This window comes from Python bivittatus, unplaced genomic scaffold (assembly GCF_059951505.1).
Source record: "Python bivittatus isolate LINGU-HERP-01145 unplaced genomic scaffold, Pbiv_v1 ctg000200_np1212, whole genome shotgun sequence".
In the NCBI taxonomy this organism is placed as follows: Eukaryota; Metazoa; Chordata; class Lepidosauria; order Squamata; family Pythonidae; genus Python; species Python bivittatus.
Window position 1 is genome coordinate 13,754,650 of NW_028277040.1, and position 26,019 is coordinate 13,780,668.

The window sequence follows — 26,019 nt, forward strand, 5'->3', positions numbered from 1 at the left end:
AAGACTGCCTTAGAAATGCAGCATCAGAAGAAGGGGAATTTTGAGGCTGACTGCCCCTAGGAAGGGGAATGCTTCCTTTTAGAAGCAAAGGTTTCTTTCTTTTCCCTGGTTTTTTATTATCTAAAGAGTGCTTTAGCATCTCACTGCCTCCTCATTTTCCAACTGTCTGAATGGCTGAATAATTTTTCTCTATCAACTATGCGTGGCTTCCAATCTGTTCTTTCAAGGGAGAGCTTTTCCTGAACCACAGCAGGGAGAGGTGGCTGCTCTCAGAAACTGTGTGTAAAAAGAGAGAGAGAGAGAGAGAGAGAGAGAGAGAGAAAGAGGAAAAGTTTGAGGGAAGAAGAGCGAAGCTAGTCCTGATTCGATTGTTTACCATCAATCACGCGATTCCTTGCCAGGGACTGGATGATTATTAGCCTGAAGAAGCTGAAAGGGGGCAGGAAAAGAACTGGAGGCAGCATTCTTCCTATTTAAAGCTGCATCACTTGAGGGGGGAAAAGTGTTTGCGGGCTGTGCAAGAGCCAGAGCTGGTTAAAAAGAAAAGCCAAGCAAGAGCGGAGCTTGCAGACTTTCCGTGTGTCCTGTGGGAGTGCTGAAAGAAAAGAGCTGGCTTTATGATGTCCAAATAAATATTTTTTTTACACTTTTTGTTTTGCACTTTTCCTCGCCTCAGGACGAGGAGGATATACATGTCTAATATTTAGACATGATGGCCATCTGGACCCAAAGAAGAACGTTTGTCATTCTTATTGCTTTCCTAGGACATTTGGGGACGATACGAACACAAGAAGACGAGTTTGAGGAGGGTGAGTTTCTCTTTGTAGTGCCGAGTGTCACTTTTGTACGTTGAAGCTGGAATAAAAGTGGGCTTGGAAGTGCAGGATGCTCTACGTATATTTGTGTGTGTATATTGTGAACTAGGGGATTGATAGGAAGCTGAAAAGTCAATTAATGGGACATGGATTTTAAAAACTAAAGTTTTTTTTCCCTGGCATCTGCATGGTTCTGTGGACAATGAAGAGAGGAAGAACAATGAGGAAAAATCCACTGAGCTCTTAGGGATAAATGCAATTGTCTGGCGTTATTTCTGTGTAAGACATTTTAAAAAGAAGTCTTATTACTGTTTGTGACAAAAGAAAGCAGTTGTGATGAAACTGAAATGCAGTCCTTGGAGGCAAGCCTAAACTTTCTGAACAGAGGGAGAGGGAGAGAAGTAAACACAAGGAATTGGAAGGGTGGAGTCCTCTTGCACTGCCTAAACTACATCTGTTTTATTCAATTCTTTGTTAGGGAGAATTGCACAGAACTTCTTTCTCTTTTTGGTTCCCTTTTCCCCCTCTGCTTCTCTGACTTTCTCTCTCTGTCTCTTTGCCTCTTGGAGATAACCCATTCCCCCCTTTTCCTCAGTGACTTGTCTTGATGAAATCCAGACTTTGTGACACACTGTTTTCTCACCCTTCTGGCTGTGTTATCAGCACCCTGCATTTTGCTCCCTGGTGCTTGAGGACAGGAAGTCTAGTCAGGAAGCATAGTATTTGTCTTCGTGGCATGGCAATGGATTCATTTAGCCAGCATGTTGGCTTCCAGTTCATATTGGTTCAAGGTTAATGTTGGGAGGGTTCCTAAATGGCTTTCTGTGACACCCACTTGGATTCAGCTGTTCTGAATTTGTTCTGGCTAGACGAAAACTCAAGTGGAACTGTGAAAAGGACAAGGATTTCTGCTTATCTGCATTTGCTAAAATGCTATACTCATTTATCAGAAATTGGAATGGTGGATATGTGTGTGTATGTGTGTATGCATGTGTGAATGTATATCTGCAGATTGTTGGACTGCATTACCAAAATGGCTTGGGTACTTTTGGGCAGGGGGACATTGCATATCCAACTTTTTGGGTGGACAGTCAAATATGAACAAGGTCAAAGGTCCCCCCCCCCCCAAAGTCCAATAAGTCTTAAGATAAGGATGTTTCTGTGTTGTACATTGTACACTGAGACCTCTAGAGGGTGCCCTTTATGTAATGTGAGCAGGCTCTAAGGGAATGTCAGACTTGCAGTGGGACAAACTTCATGGAGATAGATTTGCAATGGAAAGACAAGGCCACTACCCAAACTGACAGCTCAGTCCTATGCAGCCTTCACTCGAAATGTGTGTCATGGAATTAATGGGATTTGCAGAGCAACCCTTTGCGCTGTTAGGAAGCACTACGTTCTACTGATTTAATGGGGCTTATTTCTGGGCAAGTGTGAATCAGATTAGCCACTCCATCCTCACTGTTAAAAGACGGATAAAAGGTGGCAGTGGAACTTTAAGTACAAGACTTTTAGCTGCCAAAGAAATTAAAAAGCATGCCCTGAACAAGCTGTCTAAGTGGGGTTAGGTTAGTACATGCCATTTGTTTTGTATATGTAGAGCCTGGGGGTAAGCCAGTGATCTTGTATTGGGCAACACATTTTCTACTATATGTCATATGCGGAGAGATTTTCATGAACCAAATGAGGAGGCCAAAATATGAGCTATTTGTACCAGGACTGAAATGTTTAATTGTTGTCTCATGTAATAATGCGATTAAGCCCTTGCATTTTAGAGGGCTGCCAGCTTTCTAAAATCAGAACCTAACTCAGCCCAGCTGTAACCTTGTTTTCAGTGGAAGGTTACCAGCTTGTTTCATGGTAAGGATTATCTGATGTCATGATTCAGAAACAACGTGTTTCCGTAAGTCCAAGTAATACTGTACATTGTATTTCGTCTGAGATTACTCCCAGGCCAGAAAATGCAAGGGCTACTGACCAGCCAGCTCCCAGAATCTGTCAACTATTCCCACAGCTGCCTCTGCTAACTGGATGGCAATTCTATAGATGGGGTGATATCTAGGATCCATCACTGAATGCCTATTTAGGGAAGAAAAAGAAACTTGGAATCCCTAAGTTTTGCCTACATCTCATAGGATCTGGGGACCTCATCTCTGGCTAGGCAGGCATTACCACCCTTAGCTATTGCTTAGGCTTGTGACTTACTGCTAGCATACATTTATGCACCTGTGAACCTCCATAAGTTACTGAACTAGAAGTATCAGTAGCCCAGCCAACATGGCCAGTGGTGAGGGATGCTGGGCGTTAGGGTTTAGCAACATCTTAAAGAACCACTGGTATTAAGATTCTCTCAATTACCTGAATTGTGGGAATGGTTGGCTGGTAATCAGTTGTGCTTTTTTCCTTAGTAGCGTTCAAAGTGTGGCTGGAGGCCTTTTCATTAATTTTTTAGGTGGATCTCTAATCACCTCATTTCTTTTCAGGTAGAAGTAATTGAATCTCACCTAACCATCCTCTCCTTCCTCATTTTGTTGTAGCTATTGTTTAACAGTGCTTCAGATTTTTCTTTCTTCCCAGTCTTGGAAGTTCTGGGCCCCTGCTTCCTTTTAAAAAGCTGATTCCAAAGCTATTGCAGTTACCCTCAATGGAAAATATTTGACTTATTTTATGAACTGTCAAGGCAAATGTTGACCTATTTTATGGGCAGATATGGAATGTTCAATTTCACTGATGTTCTGAACAAAGCTTGCTGACAAATTTGCATTCATTCAAAGCCTGATGAATTTGGTAAGAGAAATGATTAGTGTTTATTTATTAATTTTATATACCAGCTTTCTGCATATCAAGGGACCTCGGAGTATCTGGTGTAGAATCAGTAGAACAAGGTAGCCATCAAAATAAATGGGAAAGGGAAGATTAACTAGACATCTCTAAGTTCTGTGCAGAAGCAGAAAGAATGGTGCCTTATAAACAGAGATGGGCGATGTTGTGGCTCCAAGTGCCACATGTGGTGCTAAGGAGTGTTTTAGAATATGATCTGGATATCCAATTATTCTGTACATCGTTTCATACATTGGTCTGAATCACTTCTTTAACCATGGTTTATTACTTAAGCCAAAATGACTGAGTTTGTACCAAATGCTAGTCAATAAACTATGGCACATAAGCCAGAAGAGTTGCACTCATGGAACATTTTAAGAGTGATTAATGAACCCGGTCAATAGATAAACTGACCATGACATTTACAGTATATAAAAAAGGCAAAAAGCCAGTTAATTGTTTTCCCCTGAGTGTACTTCTTACGGCTTTTTTTCTTGTGTGGACAAAGAACCAACATAAAATTATATTGTGCTTTATTTTCCTAAAGGGAAACTAGGGCCTCAAGCATATGTTTAGCAGGTGGTACTGAATGTCACGGCAGATTTTCAAGGGGTAAACCTAAATCCTTGTTGCTACCAGTGTTTTTAATAGGATATGTAGCTAGGCTCTTGGCCTAGGCCTGTAGAGGAACAAAAGAACTGTTGATGCTACTTGCAGAAGCTTCTTGTTGGCTCAACCCAGGTTCCTCTGGCCATTTTGAAATAAAATCTAAAGATGTACAAACTGGAGACATCTTCATGTTAAGATCTCCATAGCTTCCTTTAGCCATGGCAGAGCCAATTCTGTGTCCTTCCAATGTGATGAATCCCTTATATCTGGCTACGCTGACTGGAAAAGCTATGAGTGTAAAATCTAAAATCTTTGAAGGGTACCAGGTTGCCTATCCCCGCTTGAGCCTCGGAAGGGATGTTTGTCATTGTGTGACCAACAAGAGAAGTCAAATCAGATGTCAGTAGCATGACTTTGCTGCAAAATGCCATGTAGATGTTTCCTCAGAGGTAAGACCCGCCGTAGTCAATGGGCTTACCTTCTTGTAAGGTAGGTTTTGGACCATTGTTCCTAACTAATGTACATTATTACCTGCTAAGTAAAGAAACAGTTATTTATATAACTTCACTAGTAGAACTAGAAATTACAGCTAGCAGAATTAGAGACAATCTCTACATCTATTTGGCATTTCTCTACTTGACATTGTGAGAACCAGACATGTTACTCATAGTTCTGCAAGCTTAATTCTTTTCCCTCAGTTTTTTTTTAAAGTGAGTGGTGGGAGAAATATGCAAATAAAGCTAATGTTTAAATTCAGGCCTGCATGTAGACTCTCTGCTTATACCATATTTCTACTACATATGATGATAAGTTTTAGATAGGTGAGTAAGAATTACTTTCCAGACACTTAGCACAATAATGGTTGGTCATAGAATATTACAACTTAAGAAAATGCTAGCAGAAATGTCACATTTGTTTTCAAAATAGTAATCCTATAATGACAGCTCTATAGGGAATATACTGCTAAAATGGGAGCTGGGGAGTAATGTAGATTTCTTCATGCCGACTTGCTATAGAAGAAAACATTTTTTTTCTCCTGATGATGAAATCTAGTTAACTAAAAACTCAATTTAGCATACAATAAATAGCTTTTATAGGAATGGAAGAAAAGTAAAGATCACCTGGCAGTCAGTTATGCCAGTGATAATAAACCCATATTACAGAAAAATGCAACCTTGTTCAAAGGAATACAATAAATTACAATAAGATGCCAAGGATAGATCAAGGAAAGGCATACCAGAAATGCCTGTAGGATATGCTATAATGAATACATTCAGAGCAAAGGAAACCCAGATGGTTCCAGTCAAGCAGATAGCGCATGTTTCATATGAATGCCAAGGAATCCATTGAAAATTATTTCCTTACTTTTCATAAACAAATGTGAACATGGTTGTACCTCAATAACTCCTATGCCACCAATGCTTTTGTTTCACTGCCAACCTGGCAGACTGAATTTTTGCATTCAGAAGGATCATCCAAGCTGCACTACCAGCTTACAAGAGATCCCAGGGACCAGTTCCTGATTCAGTAAGCTCTAAAGTTTGGGCTTAGAGCAGGGGTGCATAAGCCTTGAGCATGCCCTCCTTAGAACCCCTCAAAAAGTTATCTGGAGATAGAATAGACAATTATTAAATACATGGGGATCATATCCTGTTCTGTCCTGGACCTACCTAATTTTGAGAGTGTTGGCCCGGGATGTTATTCAAAGGTCAGCCATGGTCCTCAGCCCCAGAGGAGTTACATGTTCTCACCTTAGAGCTTGTGCCTTAATCTGGCAAGTTGAATTAACTAGGGGACCCTACTTGTAATATGCGGAGATAGGCATTTTCCCATTTCAGGCAGATCTAAAAAGCAGAATGAGAAACACTGAATCGGACCTCAGATAAACAAACAGTTTACATAAATCCTTTTATTCTTTCCAGTCCAATGGAATGTTGGAAAGGAATTATGTGAAAGAACTTTGGTCTCTTGCCTGTATTGGTCCACCAGCAAGATAACTCTCTAAGAACAGAATGGGACCAAATCTGGCATGGAGGGAGAAGCTGGCAAAAGAAAGGTTAAATTTAAAAATGGGCTGGATCAGTTGGGGACTGTAGAGAAAAACATTTCTCCAATGCATCCACATGGACGGCAGTTGGGCAGCGGCTAGAGTTGCTGGTGACTCTTTCATTCTCAGCCCCTTGCCTTTCTCCTTTCTGGTCACATGACCCAAACAAAGCTATTCTTAAGGAGTTGGAAAGAATTCCAAAAGCCATGCTTCGCATGTTTTCCTACTTTGTTTGTAAGTATCAAACAGGTACAGATGATAGAAACTTGTATGCCCTTGAAATCCCATATTTTTTAATGGGAGAGGGGATTTGTGGGAATCTCCCCTCATGATTAATTGAATTGAGCTTCCAAACATAACAGCACTATGAATCTGGGAAAATAAAAAAGCAAAAATTTCACACATTCATTTAAATCATGATTTGTTTAACAACAGTTTATTAAATAGATCGGAGTTGCACAATACACTAAACCCCAAAATAAACCACTTTATGGTTTAGCACAATGTATTGATTCAGCCTGTAACATATTTAAAACATTTTTAAAATGTTTGCTGTAATGAACTAGAAATCGTTTCATCTTATTCATGCACTATGGTTGATAAACAGATTATACCAGATTGCATTTGTTGTACATTTATATGGGGGGAAATTCTGTTGAAAATTATGGGCATATTTCTAATTAAACAAGTTTCTGGTTAAGATTTATCATTAGGATTAGACGACGGGGCAGGATTTCTTGATTTGTTTGTTTGTTTATGAAGGTGCCTGATTCCAAAAAGGCACTGGGAGGCTTACAAAGTTAAAAGAATACACAATATAAAAAGGGAAGCATGAATGCCCAGATAGAACCGTACTAATAACAGCAGAAAAATCATTAGAAGTTCCACAGACTTTAGAGACTGTATTTCTGTAATGCACAATTCTATTTCTCTGGGACTTCCACAGTTCTAAAATTGTTTTATTCAGTTCATAAATTTTCCTTACATGTTTTCCCTAATCCAATCATTGTTATTCAGTGTGTTAATCAACACAGACATCCCACACAATATTACTGTGTTTGGGAACATTTGCTGTTAGGTACCTTTTTCTTAGGATAAATTAGATTGCTGCTTTTTCATTTCTTACATTGTTTCCCACATCATCCCCTCCGTCCCTCCATAAATCTGCCAAAAAAGCAACTAGCTTGTTATCTCCTTACCTGGGAAAATCCATCTCTGCCCCTTGGTTTAACGCGGGATCCACCCTCATTTCCAGCTGAACTCACTGAGCCCCAGGAGGTTAAATGGCTTAACCATAATTGAGATTAGATGTCCTAGCATCACTCTTTTGCATTCTTGATTCTTTGAATGATCAGACCACACAAGATCTGCTGCTTTTCGAGACATAATATATAATGGCCTCTTTTTTAGAAAAGAAGGGAAAGCAGTGCAGCTTCTGGATGAAACGAAAACAAATGACAATATGCCAATTCTTCTGCATCTTGCTTCCTAAAAAGGCACAGCAGAATTGAACTACAAGTTTTGTTTTAAATCCTGGACGGAAGGCTTGAAAGCGGCATCTGGAGATGTGCTATCTAGTGGAAAACTTCTGGCAGCTTTACTGTACCAAATAGTCACAGAAAAAGCTGCGGTAAACATTGCATGACGCTGTGCAAGGCCGTGTCCAAGAGAGTGCATAATGCCTTGCATAAATGGAAGTACATCTTTGGATTTCACTTCTTTTCTGGTGCAAAGATTGTGAATTAAGTAAAAAAGAGAGTTAATGCTGTGCTACATTTTTTGTTCCTTTATATTTACCTCATTTGTAAAGGTAGTGGGGGTGGGGGTAGTATAAAGTGGAATAACAAGAAATGGGAAGCTGGGAATTCCTTCCAGAATCGGAAGGGAAGAGGGGAAAAAAAAAAAAAAAGGAAGGAGAGGGAAGGAGAGGCCTACTTTGCTAGTGAGCCGTTAGGTTTATTTATTTATTTATTTTTAAAACCGGAGCTTGTATCCTTGTTACATGCACAGGGGCCTCTCCCTTCTTCCTCCTCCTCCTTACAAGAATATTCAATTCGCCCACAATGGTAAGACACCCTGTACTGCTGAGAGAAAGAGAACACTTACTTTTTAAAAAAAGAGAAAAAGGGAAAAAGGAAAGAACAAGGCAAAACTCTTTTTCTTTCCTTCGGGGTGGATGTAAGATAGTTTAATTCCTTACAAAAGAGGCAGAAAAACTATGCCTCTTTTACAGGAACTAAGGAATCTCAGAAACTTTGGAGCAGGATTTGGCAAGCCTTTAGAAAACGTTCTTTCATATGGGGAGGATCACCTCTATCCAACCATGGGGATAAGAAAATATCATAAATGCTGTACAGGTAATCCTTGACTAACGATCATTTGTTTAACAACCATTTGAAGTTACGACAGTGCTGAAAAAAGTGACTTATGACCAGTCCTTGCACTTATGACCATTGTAAAATCTCATGGTCATGTGATCATGATTTGGGCACTTGGCAACCGGCATGTATTTATGATGATTGCAGTGTCCCAGGGTCACATGGTCGCCATTTGCGACCTTCCAAGGGGGCTTCTGACAAGCAAAGTCGATGGGGGAAGACAGATTCACTTAACGAGTGTGTGATTTGCTTAACAACCACAATGATTTGCTTAACAACCACGGCAAAGAAGGTAATAAAATCAGGCGTGACTCACGTAACAACTGTATTGCTTAGTGACAGAAGTTCTGGTCTCAATTGTAGTCGTAAGTTGAGGACTTCCTGTAATCATTCCCAGCCCACCTTCCTGAAGTGTTGCAACTACATTTCCCAGGATTCTTAGCCAGCATAGCTGTTGGCCATGGTGACTGGGAATCTTGTAAGTTATAGTCCTAAGACACATGGCATTTCCCAGGCTGGAAGAAGCTGCAGAGGAAAAAAAAAAGAGTTTGCTTTTAGTGCAGTCACTGTTCTATTATTATTAAAGAGAATAATAATAATAAAAATCCTTCCCAGTTTGCTTTTGCAGTTTTGGAAGTGCAGCAAGATTCACAGGACTGTGTAAAGACATAACCTCTATAAAATATTGCACATATCCTCAAATGCCAAATGGAAATCTATTTTTTAAAATGTCATAAAATAGCTAAAAGGTTAGGACTATGTAGCCCTTTATAAAAAATGGAAGCATTTATATTCCATTTTATTTTACTTTTACAACCGTAGTGAATCTGTAGTGGATGGCCACGCCAATAGGGTAGCAGTCCAGAGGCCTCAAATCTCCTGTCCCAGGGATCCTCTGTATCTCCCTCTTGCTCTGGGATAGAAGGTTGGCACCATTGCTCTTCCTATCCAAAACAGCTCTATCTGAAGCATCTATTCTGGCTCCCCAAAGGTTATTTTAAATATCAACATGATCATCACCATCACCACCACCACCACCATCATCCTATCCTGTGGTTTATTATATGAATAAATTAATAAACTCTTCACTTTTCCTGGACTTACACTTCTTGGCAATTCCATCTCCACCACCTCTGGTGGAGAGAGATGGTAGTCATCTGCTTTCCCCACCTCAGTTCACTGTTTCTGACTATAGTTTTAGAAAGACCAAGGTTTTGCTCCACAGCAGTGGCAGATGTTGGGGTGATATGATTCTGAACACGATCAAAGAGTCATATCTTACCCAAGGGAATATGGATTGAGGTCTGAGTCTTTGTACAAGCAGGTTATCTTCCCAGATTCCCACTGAATGCAAATAGTATTAAATGTTTTCAGTTAATTAAGAGCTGCAAGACTGCATAGTCAGGTGATCATGATACAAATAAGAAAAATGGAGTCTCTAAAGTAAAAATAATAATAATAAAAAAGAATGGCCACATACTAATAAACTCTGAACTCTGATCTGTATCATCCTTTTTAGTTCACTTTGGGGTTAGCATACTCCTTTACCTAACAGGCCAAAGTCAATGCTACATAACTATTACTATTGTAATAGTTAAAGCGCTGTGGGAGATCACTCACTGAAACCTCTGACCTCAGGGACGACCAATAGCACGGCTGAAATCTTGTTTAAGGAAAAATAATGCCATCTAGCACTTGAAAGTCTGAGGGAGGGACAAACAGAAAGAAGCAAACTCTATCTGAACAGGAGGAGGGTAGGTTAAAGGAACAAAGTCGTGGATTAAAGCAGGGTTCCTCAACCTTGGCGACTTGAAGATGTGTGGACTTCAACTCCCAGAATTCCACAGCCACACATCTTCAAGTCACCAAGGTTGAGGAACCCTGGATTAAAGGAATGTCAGGGGTAAGCAGTGTTCTAGCTATAGGAACTCATAGTTTTGTGGGTTTAATTGTTTACAATATGAATATGATTTCACATCTGATTAGCATTTAATAAACAAATATTTGGCATACAGATTTGGTGGGGGGAGGGATTTTTGCAATTCATTTTTTCCCCTTCAGAACAGCTGCTTAGGTGCCCTCATTTCATCTGCTGTGCTTTGGGAGTTCCTCCTTTTGGTGCCTTTTTGGATTTACTAGTTAGTGAATCCTTTATAAAATGTTGCAGTGTTACCTTTAAGGAAGTTCAACATTTCAGAAGTCACTGCTCTGGAAATCTGTCATTTTTCATTAATAAAAATCTGCTAAGCGGATGGATTTCAAAGTTAAAAATCTGTACTTTCTCTGGCTCCCCGGAGATTATTTTTAAATATTAGCACCATCATTATCATCCTATCCTGTGGTTTATTATATGACTAGCAAAATATTATTATGCTGGGTTGGATGGGTGCAGAAAAGGCCAGGGCAGTGTGAGTGGTTCAGACCCACTTGGGTGATTGACTATGTGCCATCAAGTCAGTGTTGACTCTTAGCGACTGCATAGATTTTCTCCATGAGCAGATGTGATACTGAATAATAATTTCTCTATCTAAAACTTAGATTTATATGTTCCTTTTTCTCTACTTCATGTTAGGATTTCTTTCCTTCTTTTCTGTTTAAAGGTAAATCATTATTTGCTAGTGTCTGAACAATCCAAACAATTGTTTGGGCCTATTGTAAAAGATTAGAGATTGATCCTATAAAACATGCCTGAGGGCATCTCCTGCTTCCTGCAAGTTGCATTAACTTGTCTTGCAAAAGCCTTATTTCATTATTGTCTAAAGTAGGACAGATTAGTTAAGCGACTATAACAGTTTTCTTAAACTAATCTTATAATAGCTAATAGACTGAGATTCATAGCAAGACATCCAGGGAACAGGGGGAATAAAAGAAGAAAAAAAGTTATGATGGCAGCCACAACAGTTGATCCAAACCCCGCAGAGCTTCAATCGGTAGTTGCAGCCACCATCCTGACTTTTTTGATTCTCTCCTAAGGATGCCCCTGATTTATAATGTAACATTGGTTATAACACATGTGCAATGTTTTCCACAATATCTATAAAACCTTAATTCTGTAACATTCCATTAAGCAGTTGTGGGACTGGAAGGGATGGAAAAAAACACAAATGCGGGTATTTCAAATCTCTCTCTATAGATCTCCTTGTGTTTGCATCAATGGATCGTGTTGTGTAAGAAGAGAGTCACTCATGCTTTAGTCACCTTGTGATGGGACTCTATGTGGCATGTGCTCTACATGGGGCTGCCCTTGAAGACTACCCAGAAGCCACATTGGTCCAGAAAACAGTAGCACAGGCAGTGAGGGGCACGCCACAGTATGCCCATCTGACACCACTGTTCTGTGAGTTGCACTGGTTGCCAGTGAACTTCTGAGTGCAATTCAAGATGCTTGTGATCACCTATAAATCTCTTTATGGCATAGGGCCAGGATATTTGAGGATATCCTGCCCTATATTCCATGGTTTTTGCCTGTCTGGTAAGATTGGGCAGAGTTGGTGCACTTTGGATCTCAATTGATTAAACAATGCCATCTGTTAGGACCCAGGAAGCATGCCTTCTCTGTCCCAGCACCTGCCCAGAGATCAGTGTGTTCCAAATGGTGTTTCAGAAGTCTTTAAAAGCCTGGCTATTCTTCCAGGCTCTGTTGGATGTTTTTTTTGTAGTATATGGAGTTTGTTTCCTCTGCTTCTTACTGTTTCTTACTTCTTAAAAATGTAAGCTGCCCAGAATTGCTCTGGGCCTTCTTTAAACTAACTAGCTAACTAACTATGTCTGAACCCACTAGTACCCCTACCATGAAAAACAGAGGGAATATCTTAAGAAGAATAGAGGCCAGAAAATAATGTCTGGTAAACAGGGACAGATGGAGCTTATATTTATTTACTTTTTTTTTTTAAATGCCCTGTCTTTCTTCCGAGAGGCTCCTGGTAGTACACATGTCTCCCAAAGCATAGGTTTTCTTTTCATAACCATCTAACACAATGGGTAAAAAACGAAGATAGTGAAAGGTTCAACATTGCACAGTGATTTTAATCTTGGTTTCCTCAATCCTAGCCCAACCACTTTTACTTCAGTTCTAGAATCAAAGACAAAACCTTGATTTATGTTAAAAATTTTGAAGAAGAGAAAACACAACCTTTTCATAATAAATTAATGTTTATGCTGTCTCTGCTCTTTTAGTTTGTGTCTAGATGCACAGTTAGGTCTGCCCTTGATCAGTTCAGTTAAATTAAATGGCATTCCAAAAGATTTTAACTCTGTACTTTCATCTTTGAGTTGAAATGTTTTTGCTATTATGTTATTAAGCATCTGGGTTAGCCAGTAAACCCAGGAAAAGGGGGATAAAGTTGGGAGATGAAAAGCATCCCCACTTCCTCTCTTAATGCATTTTACGGCATCTTTTATAGCAATTAAAAATAAAGGGCTATCACATAAATACTTAATCTGCTATGTTTTGATATAGATTCACATCTTTTTCAGATATAAGAGATGATATTTGGTTTGGTTACAGATTTATTAAAGTATCAGGTATTGCAATCTACATGTTATAATCTTGGTTAATTATATCTCGAGGCACATCCAAATGAAAGGATAATGCATTTTATTAAGGGCTCTAGGTGATATAGATAATTAAGGCGTTTTAAGTACACTACAATTTATATTTAATGTTTACAGTTATTTTGAGGAAATGCAGTTCGTTCGCAATAGTATAATTTGACAAAATGTATTTTTCGTGCATTTCTTATTGGATTAAGTTCTTAGGCTTGTTTGTTTTTCTTTTAAATCCCCTCCTCCCATTAAAGTAAAAATATATCTTAAAAGTTTCTGATTATCTTATTCACAACTCTTGCTGAAAGTTACTGAAGCAAGCAACTGAATTCATAGATTAGAGAGTGTGACCACAGCCAATGCTTGTTCACCAAGCCATGGTTAAAATGTGGTTTATGTTTTAGACTAGCCTGATGTATCAACCAGTAGCTCCACGGTGACATTGACAGAGAGTACTTTTATAGAGTATGACTCTATAAAATAGGAAGAGGGTTGTATCTGAAATGATACTTTAGAGCTTCTTTTGTGTTTCCTTAAATTTTTTGTTTTCTTTTTTTTCCCTGCAAACATGATAGTAGTAGCTTTGAGAACCACTATAATGGTTTTGACCATTAAGAAAGTATTGTTTGGCATTATTTTGCACTGTTTATATAGCAAGCTAAATAAATGTTGTTGTCACTCTATTTCAAACCATGATTTCTCTTTATGATTTATTAGCAATTTGCACAAAACGCAGTCTGTAAATACAAATATAGCACAAATCTTAATTACAATGATGTTTTCTTAATCACAGCTTGATGTGATAGTTAAAATGGACCATAATATAAAGTGCCTTACATGATGGTTCAGGTTTGAATAGGCCAAAATGAATGAAGCCTGATCAAAAAGTTATACGTAATCCATTTAGAGAACACTAAACATTCCTTCTTATGATGGGTTATGTGACCACCATATTGTTTTATCAATCAATCAATAAATTGTGCAATGATATTGCACAATTACAATAAAAAGGTAATGGTTTCCAAGTGGTGGCCGTAGCAGTTAACACACTTGACCTTAAGAAGAATGTTTTAAGACCGGGGTGGGTGGGTGGGGAGGGAGAAAACCTTGTTCTTGTATATGTAATAGACCTTTAGATGGAGCAGATTAGTAGGGGAAGATGAATAATAATAATAATAATAATAATAATATAATTTTAATGGAAAAAAGAAGTCAATGTTGCTTATAAAAATTGAGGTTAGGGTGGTTTACGAAAAAAATCTGGAAAATCAAGGTTATGGTGTAATGGACAGAGAAAGGACAGTAATGCTATTCATGATGAATGGACTGAAGCCTTGAAGTAACTCATGATGAATGATTTTTCATACATGCAAAGCCAGAAAGTAGATGGATAAATCAATTAATGCTTTTTTTTGTTTCTTTATTTAAAAAATGTTATCCTAAGGAATAGTTACAATAGTTAAGACAAATGCAGGATCTCACTAGTAGAAATTTTGAAGGATGATTTCCAGATGTGTGAAAGCTTGATTTGGCAATAATAAAGGAGCACTGAAGCATACTGGCTCCATGAGAAAAAAGAAAGTGAAGCACTGATGGAAGAAACATGGAGCTCAGACAGACTGGCATAATTTGCAGAACATGACAAACTACGGAACATATGAAGGCAGTAGGAGCCAACAGTGTAATGTGGCTGCCCAGAAGATGTTGACTCTTAGGGCTATAATTCATACTTGATCATAGAGAATTGAACACATACTGTATAATTGCAAGTCTATTTTTATTCATCCCTTTCATCAAAAATGCAGGCTGTCCACTTTGTCAAATGCTGCTGGTGCCAAGTTATCCTTTGATTTAAGGCTGGGCTGAATCCCAACCTTTATGTTCAAGAGGTTCTTTATTCTCCAGAAGCATAGATTTTTATGCCTCTTTTGTCAGTCCCCCCCACAACATGGTCACCTGATATTTCCCAGAAGAAGCTGCAAGAAGCAGGACAGCTCTATGAGCATGCACACTCACAACAGAAGACTTTTTAAACAAAGTGATAGAAATAGTCAAACAGCATACACTCTCCTCCTGCAAAACGAAGCAGCATAATATATAAATTCCAAAGCACCAAAGGCTACTTCATAAATATTTATTGTGGACACTCAATCAAAATTGAGGGGAACAACTCAGCTTACTCTAAACTCTTCCAGTGACTCCTCCTTTTCAGTTCCTTCTCAAAGCCTTTACATCTCTCATCTTCAACTCCTGGCACACAATTTTCATCCCTCAGTATCACATATCTTCCCTTTATTGAGGTCTATCACACAATGAAATTACTATGAGTCTGCTGTTAAATGCATTTTACTGATGACAAACCAGTGATGGTACACCAGGAACTGGGAAATTCTGACTCTTGAAAAACTGATTTCCTTTCCTTTTCCTTTACTTCATGGCCTTTTGGAACATCCTTTCCTGAGAGAGGGTTTTTAAAATTCTTTTTTATTCTTGCCAGCCTAGTGGAACGTTGCATGTAAGAGCTTGACCCTGTGCATCACCAGGATAATTCTCCACAAGCAGAAGAGAACAGACCAAATGGGCTGTTTGGGGAGAAACCATCAAAGGAAAGATCCAGTTTGAAAATGGATTGGATCCAGCCATGGGCTATCGTAAAGAGATAGGCTTGAAGAAGAAATGCAAGAGCAGTTATATAAACACCAGCTTGGCCCTGAAAGGGAGGAGTGGGTGAGAAAGAAACTCAGGACTGCCCTGTCTTGATTCTCTTGGGTATAATGGTGGTGGTGGTGAATCTGTTAGGCTTTTAAGATTTTATCATTATACCCTATAAAGTAGAGATCCAGTAGTCCTTGGTTTTTTGACCTAGCTTACCTCAGAGGGTTGACAGTTATAGGGAAAAGAATTAAAAAAAAATCCCCAGTGCATTTGGTCCAGATGTACAAATACACACATGTACATAAACACAGATGCCACATGTTACTTTGTTGCAGTGAAGAAAATATAGTTTACCACTTATGGCCCTTGCTGGAATGGGAAAGAATTCCAGAAGTCATGTTTTACATGATGTCTCTCCCCTTGTTTTTTAATTAGTGAGCTTGCCTTCCATGCGCCCCACATCCTAGGTCATGTGACTAAATCCAACTTGGAAAAATGCCAGAATCACAGAGCAAAACAATGCTGCAAATTGCGTAAGTTGTGGTGGGGCTCATTCAAACAATACCTTTCTCATGAAATCAACCAGTGAAGACCATAACTTGACTGCAATGAGTTTGTGTGATATATGTGTATGTGTATATTATCAATATATTAATTATATAGTTTCTAGCCCCTGATAGGAGTGCCTGTTCTACTAGGAGTGCTGTTCAAGCATAGTCCCTGTTTCACTATTAATTACTGTCAACTAGGAGAAAGTCTATATATGTGGTTGCTAAGAGTTGCCACTGACTTGATGGCAAGCACATAATCTGCCAGGATATATATCATATCAATAAGAAATCATAATGAAAAGAGCCAGTGATTTGGCATTCCTTCTATGGCCAGCTGTAGTTGGAACACAGTGAGAAAGAGTCAGATATTTTGTACCTAGTTATCTGACATGCATTAGGTAACTGTCCTACCCTATCAAATTCTGTACTTATCTGAAAGCAAGACTAATTTTTACCCCAAATAATTCCCTTTAAAAATGGGAGGGTTGTCTCAGATCAGTTGAAAATATGGCAATAGAAATAAATGTCTTTTTCAATGTAATCTTCCTGGGTAACAATATTTTTCAGTGGAATAAGAATTCCAAGTTGTGTCCCTTTTAGGCATATGTGATATTTCAAGGGAAACTGTTACTGTACAGGTAATCCTTGGTTAACTGTGGCAGTTGGGACTGGGATTTCTGTCACTAAGCGACATGGTCGTAAAGTGCGATGTCATGTGACTATGTCGCTTAGCGATGGAAATTCCGGCACTTCCCAGTGCCATCATTAAGTGAATCCCACGCCACTGTTAAGCAAGGACGTCATATGGTCACCATTTGTGACCTTTCCATTGACTTTGCTTGTAGGAAGCCGCCAAAGAAGGTCACAAATGGCGACCACATGACTGCAGGACACTGCAATGGCTGGAACTTCGAGGATCGTTTGTAAATACCACTCATTCAGTGCTGTTGCAAATTTGAATGAGTGATGGTTAAGCAAGGACCACCTGTAGTTTCCCCTAATGAAGGATGCCTGATTTTCTAACATATATAAATGAATCACTCTGAATTCCTGGTTCCTTTTCACCAATCATCATCTTATATTTGCCGTTTTTATTGTACCATTTGTCTCATATCTGGATGTACAGAAATGTCAGCTCTTATTCCTTTTTTGCTTGCTAAAGTGTTTTTGCCCGCCAGTGAGTTTGGTAATCAGAATAAGGATATATTTGAATGCATTCTACATGATATATCGGCAATATTCATGTAACTGAGTTGTTGATTAGTATTTATGTAACTGTGTTGTTGATAAATAAAAATTAGTCTGTGTGAATTTATCTGCCATTGGGCAAACCCTTTTTTGACATGAGATTTTATCACTAGTGGCAGATAAAAAAGGAATAAGAGCCAAAATGTGTAATTTAATCATCTGTGGTCAAGCAAACTTAAGGTTTCTATGTATCTTCTTTCATTGTGATAATTCAGCTAATAATACTGGTTGTGTTGTCATGGTTGTGGTTCATAAACTTGTAAAAATGTGTGCTAAACAGTTTCCGTGCTATCCTTTTCAATTTAGTGGCTTGAAGGCTTTTGTTCAAACTCTCTCAAAATATTCAGACCTTCCATACACCTGTTGCTAGTAGATTGATCAGAGTTAATGACAAGTTGTCCTGATAGAAAAGGCTTAAATACTAAAGAAATAAACTGAACACAATTATCTGAAATCAGATCTTCATCCCTATTAAAATCTGAAGACAGAAACTGATAACACTTGCAAATTAGGGAAAGAAAGAAAAGCAATTTCTGGCCATCTAGTCTAATTATCTACGTATAAGGATAATAATATAACAGTCAACAAGTCACTTATCAAAACAGTCCTACGCTATCAATTATCCCCTTTTCTCAGGCTGTCAAACAGTGTGACCAGGCTGCAGAAGGGCCATTTTCTTATTTGTAGTCTTTCCATATAATACAATTTTAGGCATTTATGATACTCAATGGAGATCTGTCTAAATACAATTATGTAGGCAAAATAATATTGGACTCCCGGCTGGTTCTTGGACCTAGGGGGTGATGCTAAATCATGCAAGAGATGCTTGAAATGAAATAAGCCATCATAAGAAACAAATGGTGTGAGACTTCTATTAATAGGATTTCATAGGAAGTACTTTGTCAATCTAAGGTGGAACATAATGTGCCGCCACCCAAAATTCAGTACAAGTTTATTTTAGGGGAAGAAATGGGTGAACTGCCCTAAAAAAGATGTGGCTGCTTTAATAGCTTGTGTTAAAGACATGGCTGCTTTCTTTATATATTTGCTTATTTGTTAGATTTATATCTTGCCTTCTGTACAATAGTTCAAGGAGGCAAAGATAGCACTCCCAGCTTCCATTTTCCTCCACCAAACTTGTGAGAGAATGATTGGCCCCAAATCATCCAGTGAACATCCACAGCTGAGGGATGACTCATTAAAATACTGATAAAAGCAGCTGTGCATGGGAGCCTGAAAAAAAGCTTTAACAACTTTAAAGAGGTAGTACACTCACGATCCCACACTTTTGGTAGCACATTTTCTGACTAATTTTTGATGCATATACAGCCTTGCTTATTATGTTCCCTTACACAAAGATGAATTACAGTGGTACCTCAGTTCACAAACTTAATTCGTTCCATAATTCTGGTTGCCAGCTGAATTGGTCGTGAACCAAATCAAATTTCCCCATAAGGTTCAATGTAAATAAGGTTAATCCGTTCTGAACCATATGTATTTTTTTTTAACCACAAAAATATGAAACAAAGTATAGTACAGTACAGTATGAAGAGAGAGAACACTAACCTTGCTTGAGGAGACACCAAAACGTTTCACAGCAAGTGTCTGTCTGCGACCGCGATCTCGCCTAGAGGAAGCCACGACCACGTGTCAGAGCAGGGAAGATGGCCACGGGTTGTGTTCATCACCCGATGCGGAGTTTGTGAACGGAAGCAAAATTTTGCGAACGCTGCTGTTTGGGAACCGAATTGTTAGTGAACAGAAGTGTTTGTGAACCGAGCTATTACTGTATCTCCTGTTTCCTTCTGCATTACAAACTAGGGAGATTTGCTTTGAAAAATGTGAGCTTCAATATTGTAATTCTGCATTAAAGCTCCAGGATTCTCTGATAGCAAGTGCCAACCAGTATAATTTCTGTAGCCTGACACTGGGCCTGTTATACTGTGAGAAGTTATAGTTGTAGATGATGCCTATATTGCAGTATTGCTGGTTGGTAATAAAATTATCTTCTTTGTAAGTGCTTGCGTATACAATGCAACAAATAATTTCTGCCCCAAATAGGGTTCTTTCCGGTGAAACACAAAATTTGGTTACCACAAGTCTCTCTTCAAAGTCACTTTTGTTGATAAACAACCATTTCTAATTGCATTCCCAGAATAATGCATAAAATGCATTTTTAGTGCTATAATTAAGATGCTGCTAAAATATTGCAAACGTAGAGCTTTGAACAGCTATGTCTTTAACAGCAACTCAATATCTTCAGAATTATTTTATTCTAGGACAAAACACTCTAATACTGTATATTATTTTATCCATTACAAATTAGTCATCAAGATCCCTGCACTTAAAACAGTAATATACTAAACAGTGGCTTCCATGAAAAATTGTTGAGAGTGGATACTCCAATATATCATTGCAAAATATTCTTTTGTTTTGCAATATGTGCATCAAAACCTTTTTGCTGAACAGTAGCATACTTTGTTGTATGCTGTTTTTATTTACAATAATAATATCATGGTTTCATATATTTTGGAGACTGTAAATTTTTATTATGATAGAAATGCTGGACTAGAAAAAATAAAAAATTGGACTTGAAGTTTTTGGGAGAAACATCAATAACCTCAGAAATGCTGATGATGCCACTTTGATGGCTGGAAGTGAGGAAGAATCTCTTGTTGAAGTTGAAACAAGATAATGTAAAAGCTAGACTGCTATTCAATATTTTAAAAAGGCTAGGATTATTTCAGGAGGCAATGCCAACTGAGTGCAAATAGGCAAAGAAGTTGGAATATTTTCCTAGACTCAAAAATGTACAGGTCTAGACAGACCTAAACAAAACATTAAAGTGCAAAGACATCACATTGACATCAAATGTCAAGGCCATGGTTGTCCTAGTTGTAACATATGACTGGACCATCAGAAAGCCTCAACAAAGAAAAATTGATGCCTTTGAATTGTGGTGGTAGAGAAAATTGTTGGGAATACTTGGAATGCAAGAAGAATAAGTCATTCAGTCCTAGATGAAGTAAAACCAGATGAAGTAACTATTTTGGATACATAATTGGAATACAAGAGTCACCGGAGGGAAAGCTGATGTTTAGAAAAATTGAAGGCAAAGAAGAACACAAGGTGACTAGATACTATCGCTGATGACACAAGGGCAGGTGGGTTACAAGAACTCAAAGAATCAGTTTACTGACAGAGTATCCTGGCGAAATGATGTCCATTGAGTCATACAGAGACCAAAGTGACTGAATGATGGAACACCATTAACAAAACTCTCATCTACAATTTGTGTCTGTGGTTGCAAAGAATGCACAATATGGTCACTGCTTCTATCATACTTTGATTCTTGATTTAGTTTTGCCTCTGCTTCTATCTACCCAGCCATTTCCTTGGTTTTCTGTAAAACTAAATAGGTTTTCCAGAAGTTGCTCTCTAATGTGAGAAAACATTGTTTTGTCTAGTAGTCAATCCCAAATCATTGTCCTGTACTGTCCACCAAATGAGAAGTAGCAACAATTTCCCTTAATGAAGCAATGTGTTGTTTTGCAATTTCTTCTTGCATTTTTCTCCTCTTGCAGAATTTATGCTGTTATGCTGCAATGTTAAGTCTAGACACAAAAGTTTTCTTTAACGTATATAAAGCTGTCTTATATTTATTATTTGCAACTGGCAAATTATATTCTCTGAATGTTGCCCTCAAAGCACTGGAAAGTATTCCTGTTCCTTGCCTTTGGAAGTTCCACATCATGAATAGCTTCTGTATTAATTTCAAACATTTTAATTCTGCAAGTAAATAGACTCCCAGACTTGGGCAGAAATGGTGGAATGGGAGTGGTGAATGGATGTAACAATAAATTTTGATGCATTAATAGTATGCAAAGTAAAGACACCAATGCATATTTTGTGTGTGTGTGTGACTTTGAGTCAGTTTTTGACTCCTGGTGACTGCCTGGACAAGTCCCTGCAGTTTTCTAAATGTTTTTTGGAAGTGGTTTGCCCTTCCCTTCTTCTTTTTAGGGCTGAGAGAGAGTGACTGGCCCAAGGTCACCAAGCTGGCATTGTGCCTGAGGCGGGACTAGAACTCAGAGTCTCCCACCTGATACCTTAACCACTACAACAAACTGGCTCTCAATGCAATTTTTACTAAGTAATAAAGACATTAATACATTCTGTTTGATTACTTCCTGATAAGAATCCCATGATAAAAAGTTAAGAGAACTTTGAGTGGTGTGAGGATGGAGGAGACAGGGAATTGCCAGTTTAGGAGTGTGAAAAAGGGAAAGGAAACTGGTTAACTAATGGACCATGGAGAGAAAAACAAAGATAGCTTCGCTATAACAGCTGTAACTCTTTGCACAGTAGCAACAAGATTTTCAACTTTATTTCACAAATAAACTTAGGAGAAAAACCTCACTCTACTTCTGACCAAATAAACACAGTCTCACCATAATGCAGGTAAAAATAATAGCCCCAGTCCTCCTGTATTATCAAGACATTAAAGATAAACTCTCAGCTTACTCCAAACGCTTCCAATTATTCCTCTGCTATTGCTTAAGCTCCTTTTTAACTCTCTGGAATAGTTAGGCCTACCAGCTACCTGGAAAAGTCCAGGCTTGGATATTGAAACTCCCAAAATGTGATTTGGAGGGGGTGGGGGGAGGCAAGGAAAATCAAGCTGATTGTTCAGCTTTTCCATGCATCGGGCAGTCTGGATCCTGCTTCCACTCTCACACAGAGTGTAAACCAGCCATGTCGTTAGTGGTGGTCTGATTGCAATGGGTGATGAAGAATTGAAAAACAAGGGGTGGTGAAAATCTGCAGGACTTTGCATGTAAAAAGTTGCAGGTAGTTCCCATGGACTACTTCAGAATTTTGAGATTTAGGAATGCTGGCTGCTTCTGCAAATTCAAAAAGAGAGCAGTGAGTAATTTATTATTGCTGTTCCTGGTAGTGCTGACTTAAAGATGGTGGAAACTTTTGTTCAGTGAAGGGATGTACCCCAGATATGAAGAGGCATCAGCAGAACACAAAGAGACCAACAATCTGAAGAAACAAAGGAAGTGACTATGTGTGCTACATTGCTTAGGGCTCCTGGGGAGTAGGAGTTGTAGATGTGGATGTGTTCTCATGGCAGAGACCTAGATAAAAGGGCTGTGCACACATGGTGCACACATAGACGGGGAAGTTTACTCTGCATGGATATGCAAGACAGGAAGATGTCAAGTAAGAGGGGGTGTCAATAGACGGGGGCTCATACAAAAGATGCATTAATAGAAGCCTCAGTTCTCAAAGAACAACCCATGGAAACGGAAAATATTGGTGCTTGCTTTTCCAGCATGGGTGGGAAAGAACAGAGGAATCTACCAGTCAGAGGGCGTGGTAAATACCATCTGAACAGAATACCTTGCCAGCATCGTTGCCAAAGCTGAAATGTAGACTGACATCTTGACAGCAATTTCTTAACCCAGCTTCATTGCTAGCCAGTTTCACACCCCCAAGCTTAGGGGAAATGGTAAAATGTAGCTGCATGAACAGCATTGTTAGATACAAATCTCAAAGGATAACTTTGAACTAGTCACGGTTTTAAGGCCCAAATTAAATATGACACATTGCACATTATTGCCAATATTTTTTAAAACCAAAATCAGCCTGGAGGATATGCAAGCTGGATCGAAGCATGGGAAAACTGCTCATTTACCATTCCAAGCATCCTTGCACAGAAAAAAATTAGGATTATTGATATTTTTCATCTTGTGAGTGGAAAAGCAGCCAGGCCCCCCACCCCAAAGATAGAGGAGAAAGAGTTAAAATATATTTTGTATTCCTGAGCATTTCTCTACTTCAAATGTATATCATCCTGAGATTTGTTGAATTTGCATGAGTGTAGTGAGCCTCCTAAATGATTCTAAGGAAGAGAAGGAGGACAAATAAATACTGTAATGTTAAAGAAGCATCACAACGGCATTTTGCTGCATACAGAACTTTAGTATGGTATACTTTAATATTATACAGAGTATAAATGTAATTTAGCAATCCAACAAGAAAGACATTTTCTCTGGGTAAATTAAGTGATTGGTTAATATCCTCATTTTTAGTCATGAATTGGATAAGAATATGTGGCCATTTTGATAGTCTTTTACCCAGTTGGGACTTTTGTTAATACTATTGTCTTGTCACAGAGATTAGGATTTCTTTTTTAGCATATATAGCTTTCCTCCTCCTCCTTGTGTTTGTTAACTTTTTTCTGGCAGAAACATTTGAAAACTGAAATGTTTTCCTGAAATGGGCAAGGTTAATAATTTTCCAGAATTTTTAACATTGCAAGGAAATATGTAAACTTCAGCATCCAAGCTATAGTAAACACTATTAACCCTCTGCCCCCCTAGAGTACATTTAGTTGTCTCTTTTGAAAAAGTTTCTTCAAAGCCTAATTAGGTATAACAAAGGTCATTAGCCCACTGTTTGTCTCCCTGGGCTTCTAATATGGGTCTATCCACTTCTTAAAAGCATGAAATACTAATAGAATGAATTGCCTACCTTGGAATTAGTTGGCTGTCATTTGCAGGGTACAAAAAAACCCTAGTAAGTTGATGTCACACCATTAAGTTTCTTTCATTAAATGTTATTGAGGAGATGAAGATGGGAAATGGAGGTTGGGGGTTCAGCCATGTGTCTCCCATCATGTGTAGTTTCTTTAGCAGAGTTTTGGTTTATGTTAAAGTAAAACTTGTGAATGGTTCACACATTTCATCTTCACCACTAGCACATTTTATTTTACGAATCAAACTTTATCTGAAAACTGAATGTCCCAGTGTTTCCGTTTGCAATTGGCAGGACTTTAATGGTGCAAAAATCTGCATATTGTGATAAATTAAGAAGCACTACCTGCAAATCAAATAACTTTATTACAGCCATAAGGCCAAAAAAGAACAATATAAAACCTAAAAAGTAAGTGAATATAAATATACATATATATATATAAATTGACAAGTATGTGTGGCTATAAGATATATAACAAGAAATAAGAATGAAATATAGAATATAAAATTACAGGGATAAACATGCAATAATAATAGAATAAAATAACATAAAATACCAGTAAGTAAGAGAGCCAATGTGGTGTAGTGGTTAAAAGTGGCAGGCTAGAAACCAGGAGACAGTGAGTTCTAGTCCTGCTGTAGGCACAAAGCCAGCTGGGTAACCTTGGGCCAGTCACTTTCTCTCAGCCCAGGAAGGAGGCAATGGCAAACCACTTCTGAAATTTTCCCTAGAAAACTGCAGGGACTTGTCCAGGCAGTTGTCAGGAGTCAAGACTGACCCAAAGGAGTTTGTGTGTATGTGTGTCTGTGTATATATATAATAGCACTAGCTGTACTAAAGTCAGCCCTTGAATTGTACAATTGTACAATCTTCTTGTTTCCTGGCAAAATCCAGAAATTCTGAATAAGCTGACCAAGCAATCTCATATTTCTTTTCTAAACTTTTCTAAACTCTGATGTGTTGATGTGTGTTAAAAGGCTTGGCATTTCGAGATAGATTTATTATGTCCTGATTGTAATACAAATTGTAATACAAGCTCTGTAGGAGTTATAGGCAAATTGGAAGACACACCTATTGCAAAATGTTGAAAAGTGCAGATTTCCATATGTTTGCCGTTTAAAAAATTGTGAACAAAATGGATATGTTAAGGAAATGTGCACACAAAATTGTATACATTAAGGAAAAATACATCCAAAGTGCAGTATGTTAGGAAACATTGCTTACAGAAACTATGCATCCTGGGAAAAAGTGTGTGCTGGAAAAGCACACAAGTTTTTTGTGCAGGCTTTTATTCACAACTTGATGTAAAAATAGTGCCAAACCAAATGCTTGAGAAAATGAAAAATGAAGCAAAATCAGATGTGATTGTTTTGTTCCAGAATTGATAGAGCAATCCATCTGTAGTTACATTTCCACAAATGGCTCTAGAACAAAAGTGTTTCACATTTGTTTTATACATGTACCATCCCTCCCGGTAGATAGTGCCATGTGGGAATTGTTTTCTGTGATGTAATTTCTTATGGATGGAAGATTATGGTTGAGTGACACAACCATATGGGCAGGGTATCTCAAGTAATTCACTCCAGAACAGCTGTATGTAGTCCACATTTGGCCTAAATAAAAGAAAAAGGAAACGTTGGAAACGATAACCCAATAACTTACCTCAACAGGCGAAACTAGCAGAGCTGCACAGCATGAGAGACATAAGACAGAAAAGGCGTTTCAGAGCCTGCAGAAGTACAAATGTAGAACCTATCTACAGCCCTTTTAAGTAATCGTTGTCACCTAATCTTACAGGAATAGGT

At 38.4% G+C, this 26,019-nt stretch overlaps 1 protein-coding gene across 1 annotated transcript in view; it reads left to right on the forward strand.

The window, feature by feature from the left end:
- Window positions 1-329: 329 nt before the first annotated feature.
- The window catches only part of COL5A2 (collagen type V alpha 2 chain), a 155,860-nt gene continuing 130,170 nt past the window's right edge, over window positions 330-26,019 (forward strand). Inside the window, exon 1 of the mRNA XM_088135723.1 lies at window positions 330-809. Coding sequence (XP_087991849.1) covers window positions 710-809 — 100 coding nt within the window. The 5' untranslated portion in view covers window positions 330-709. The remainder of the gene's footprint in view (window positions 810-26,019) is intronic.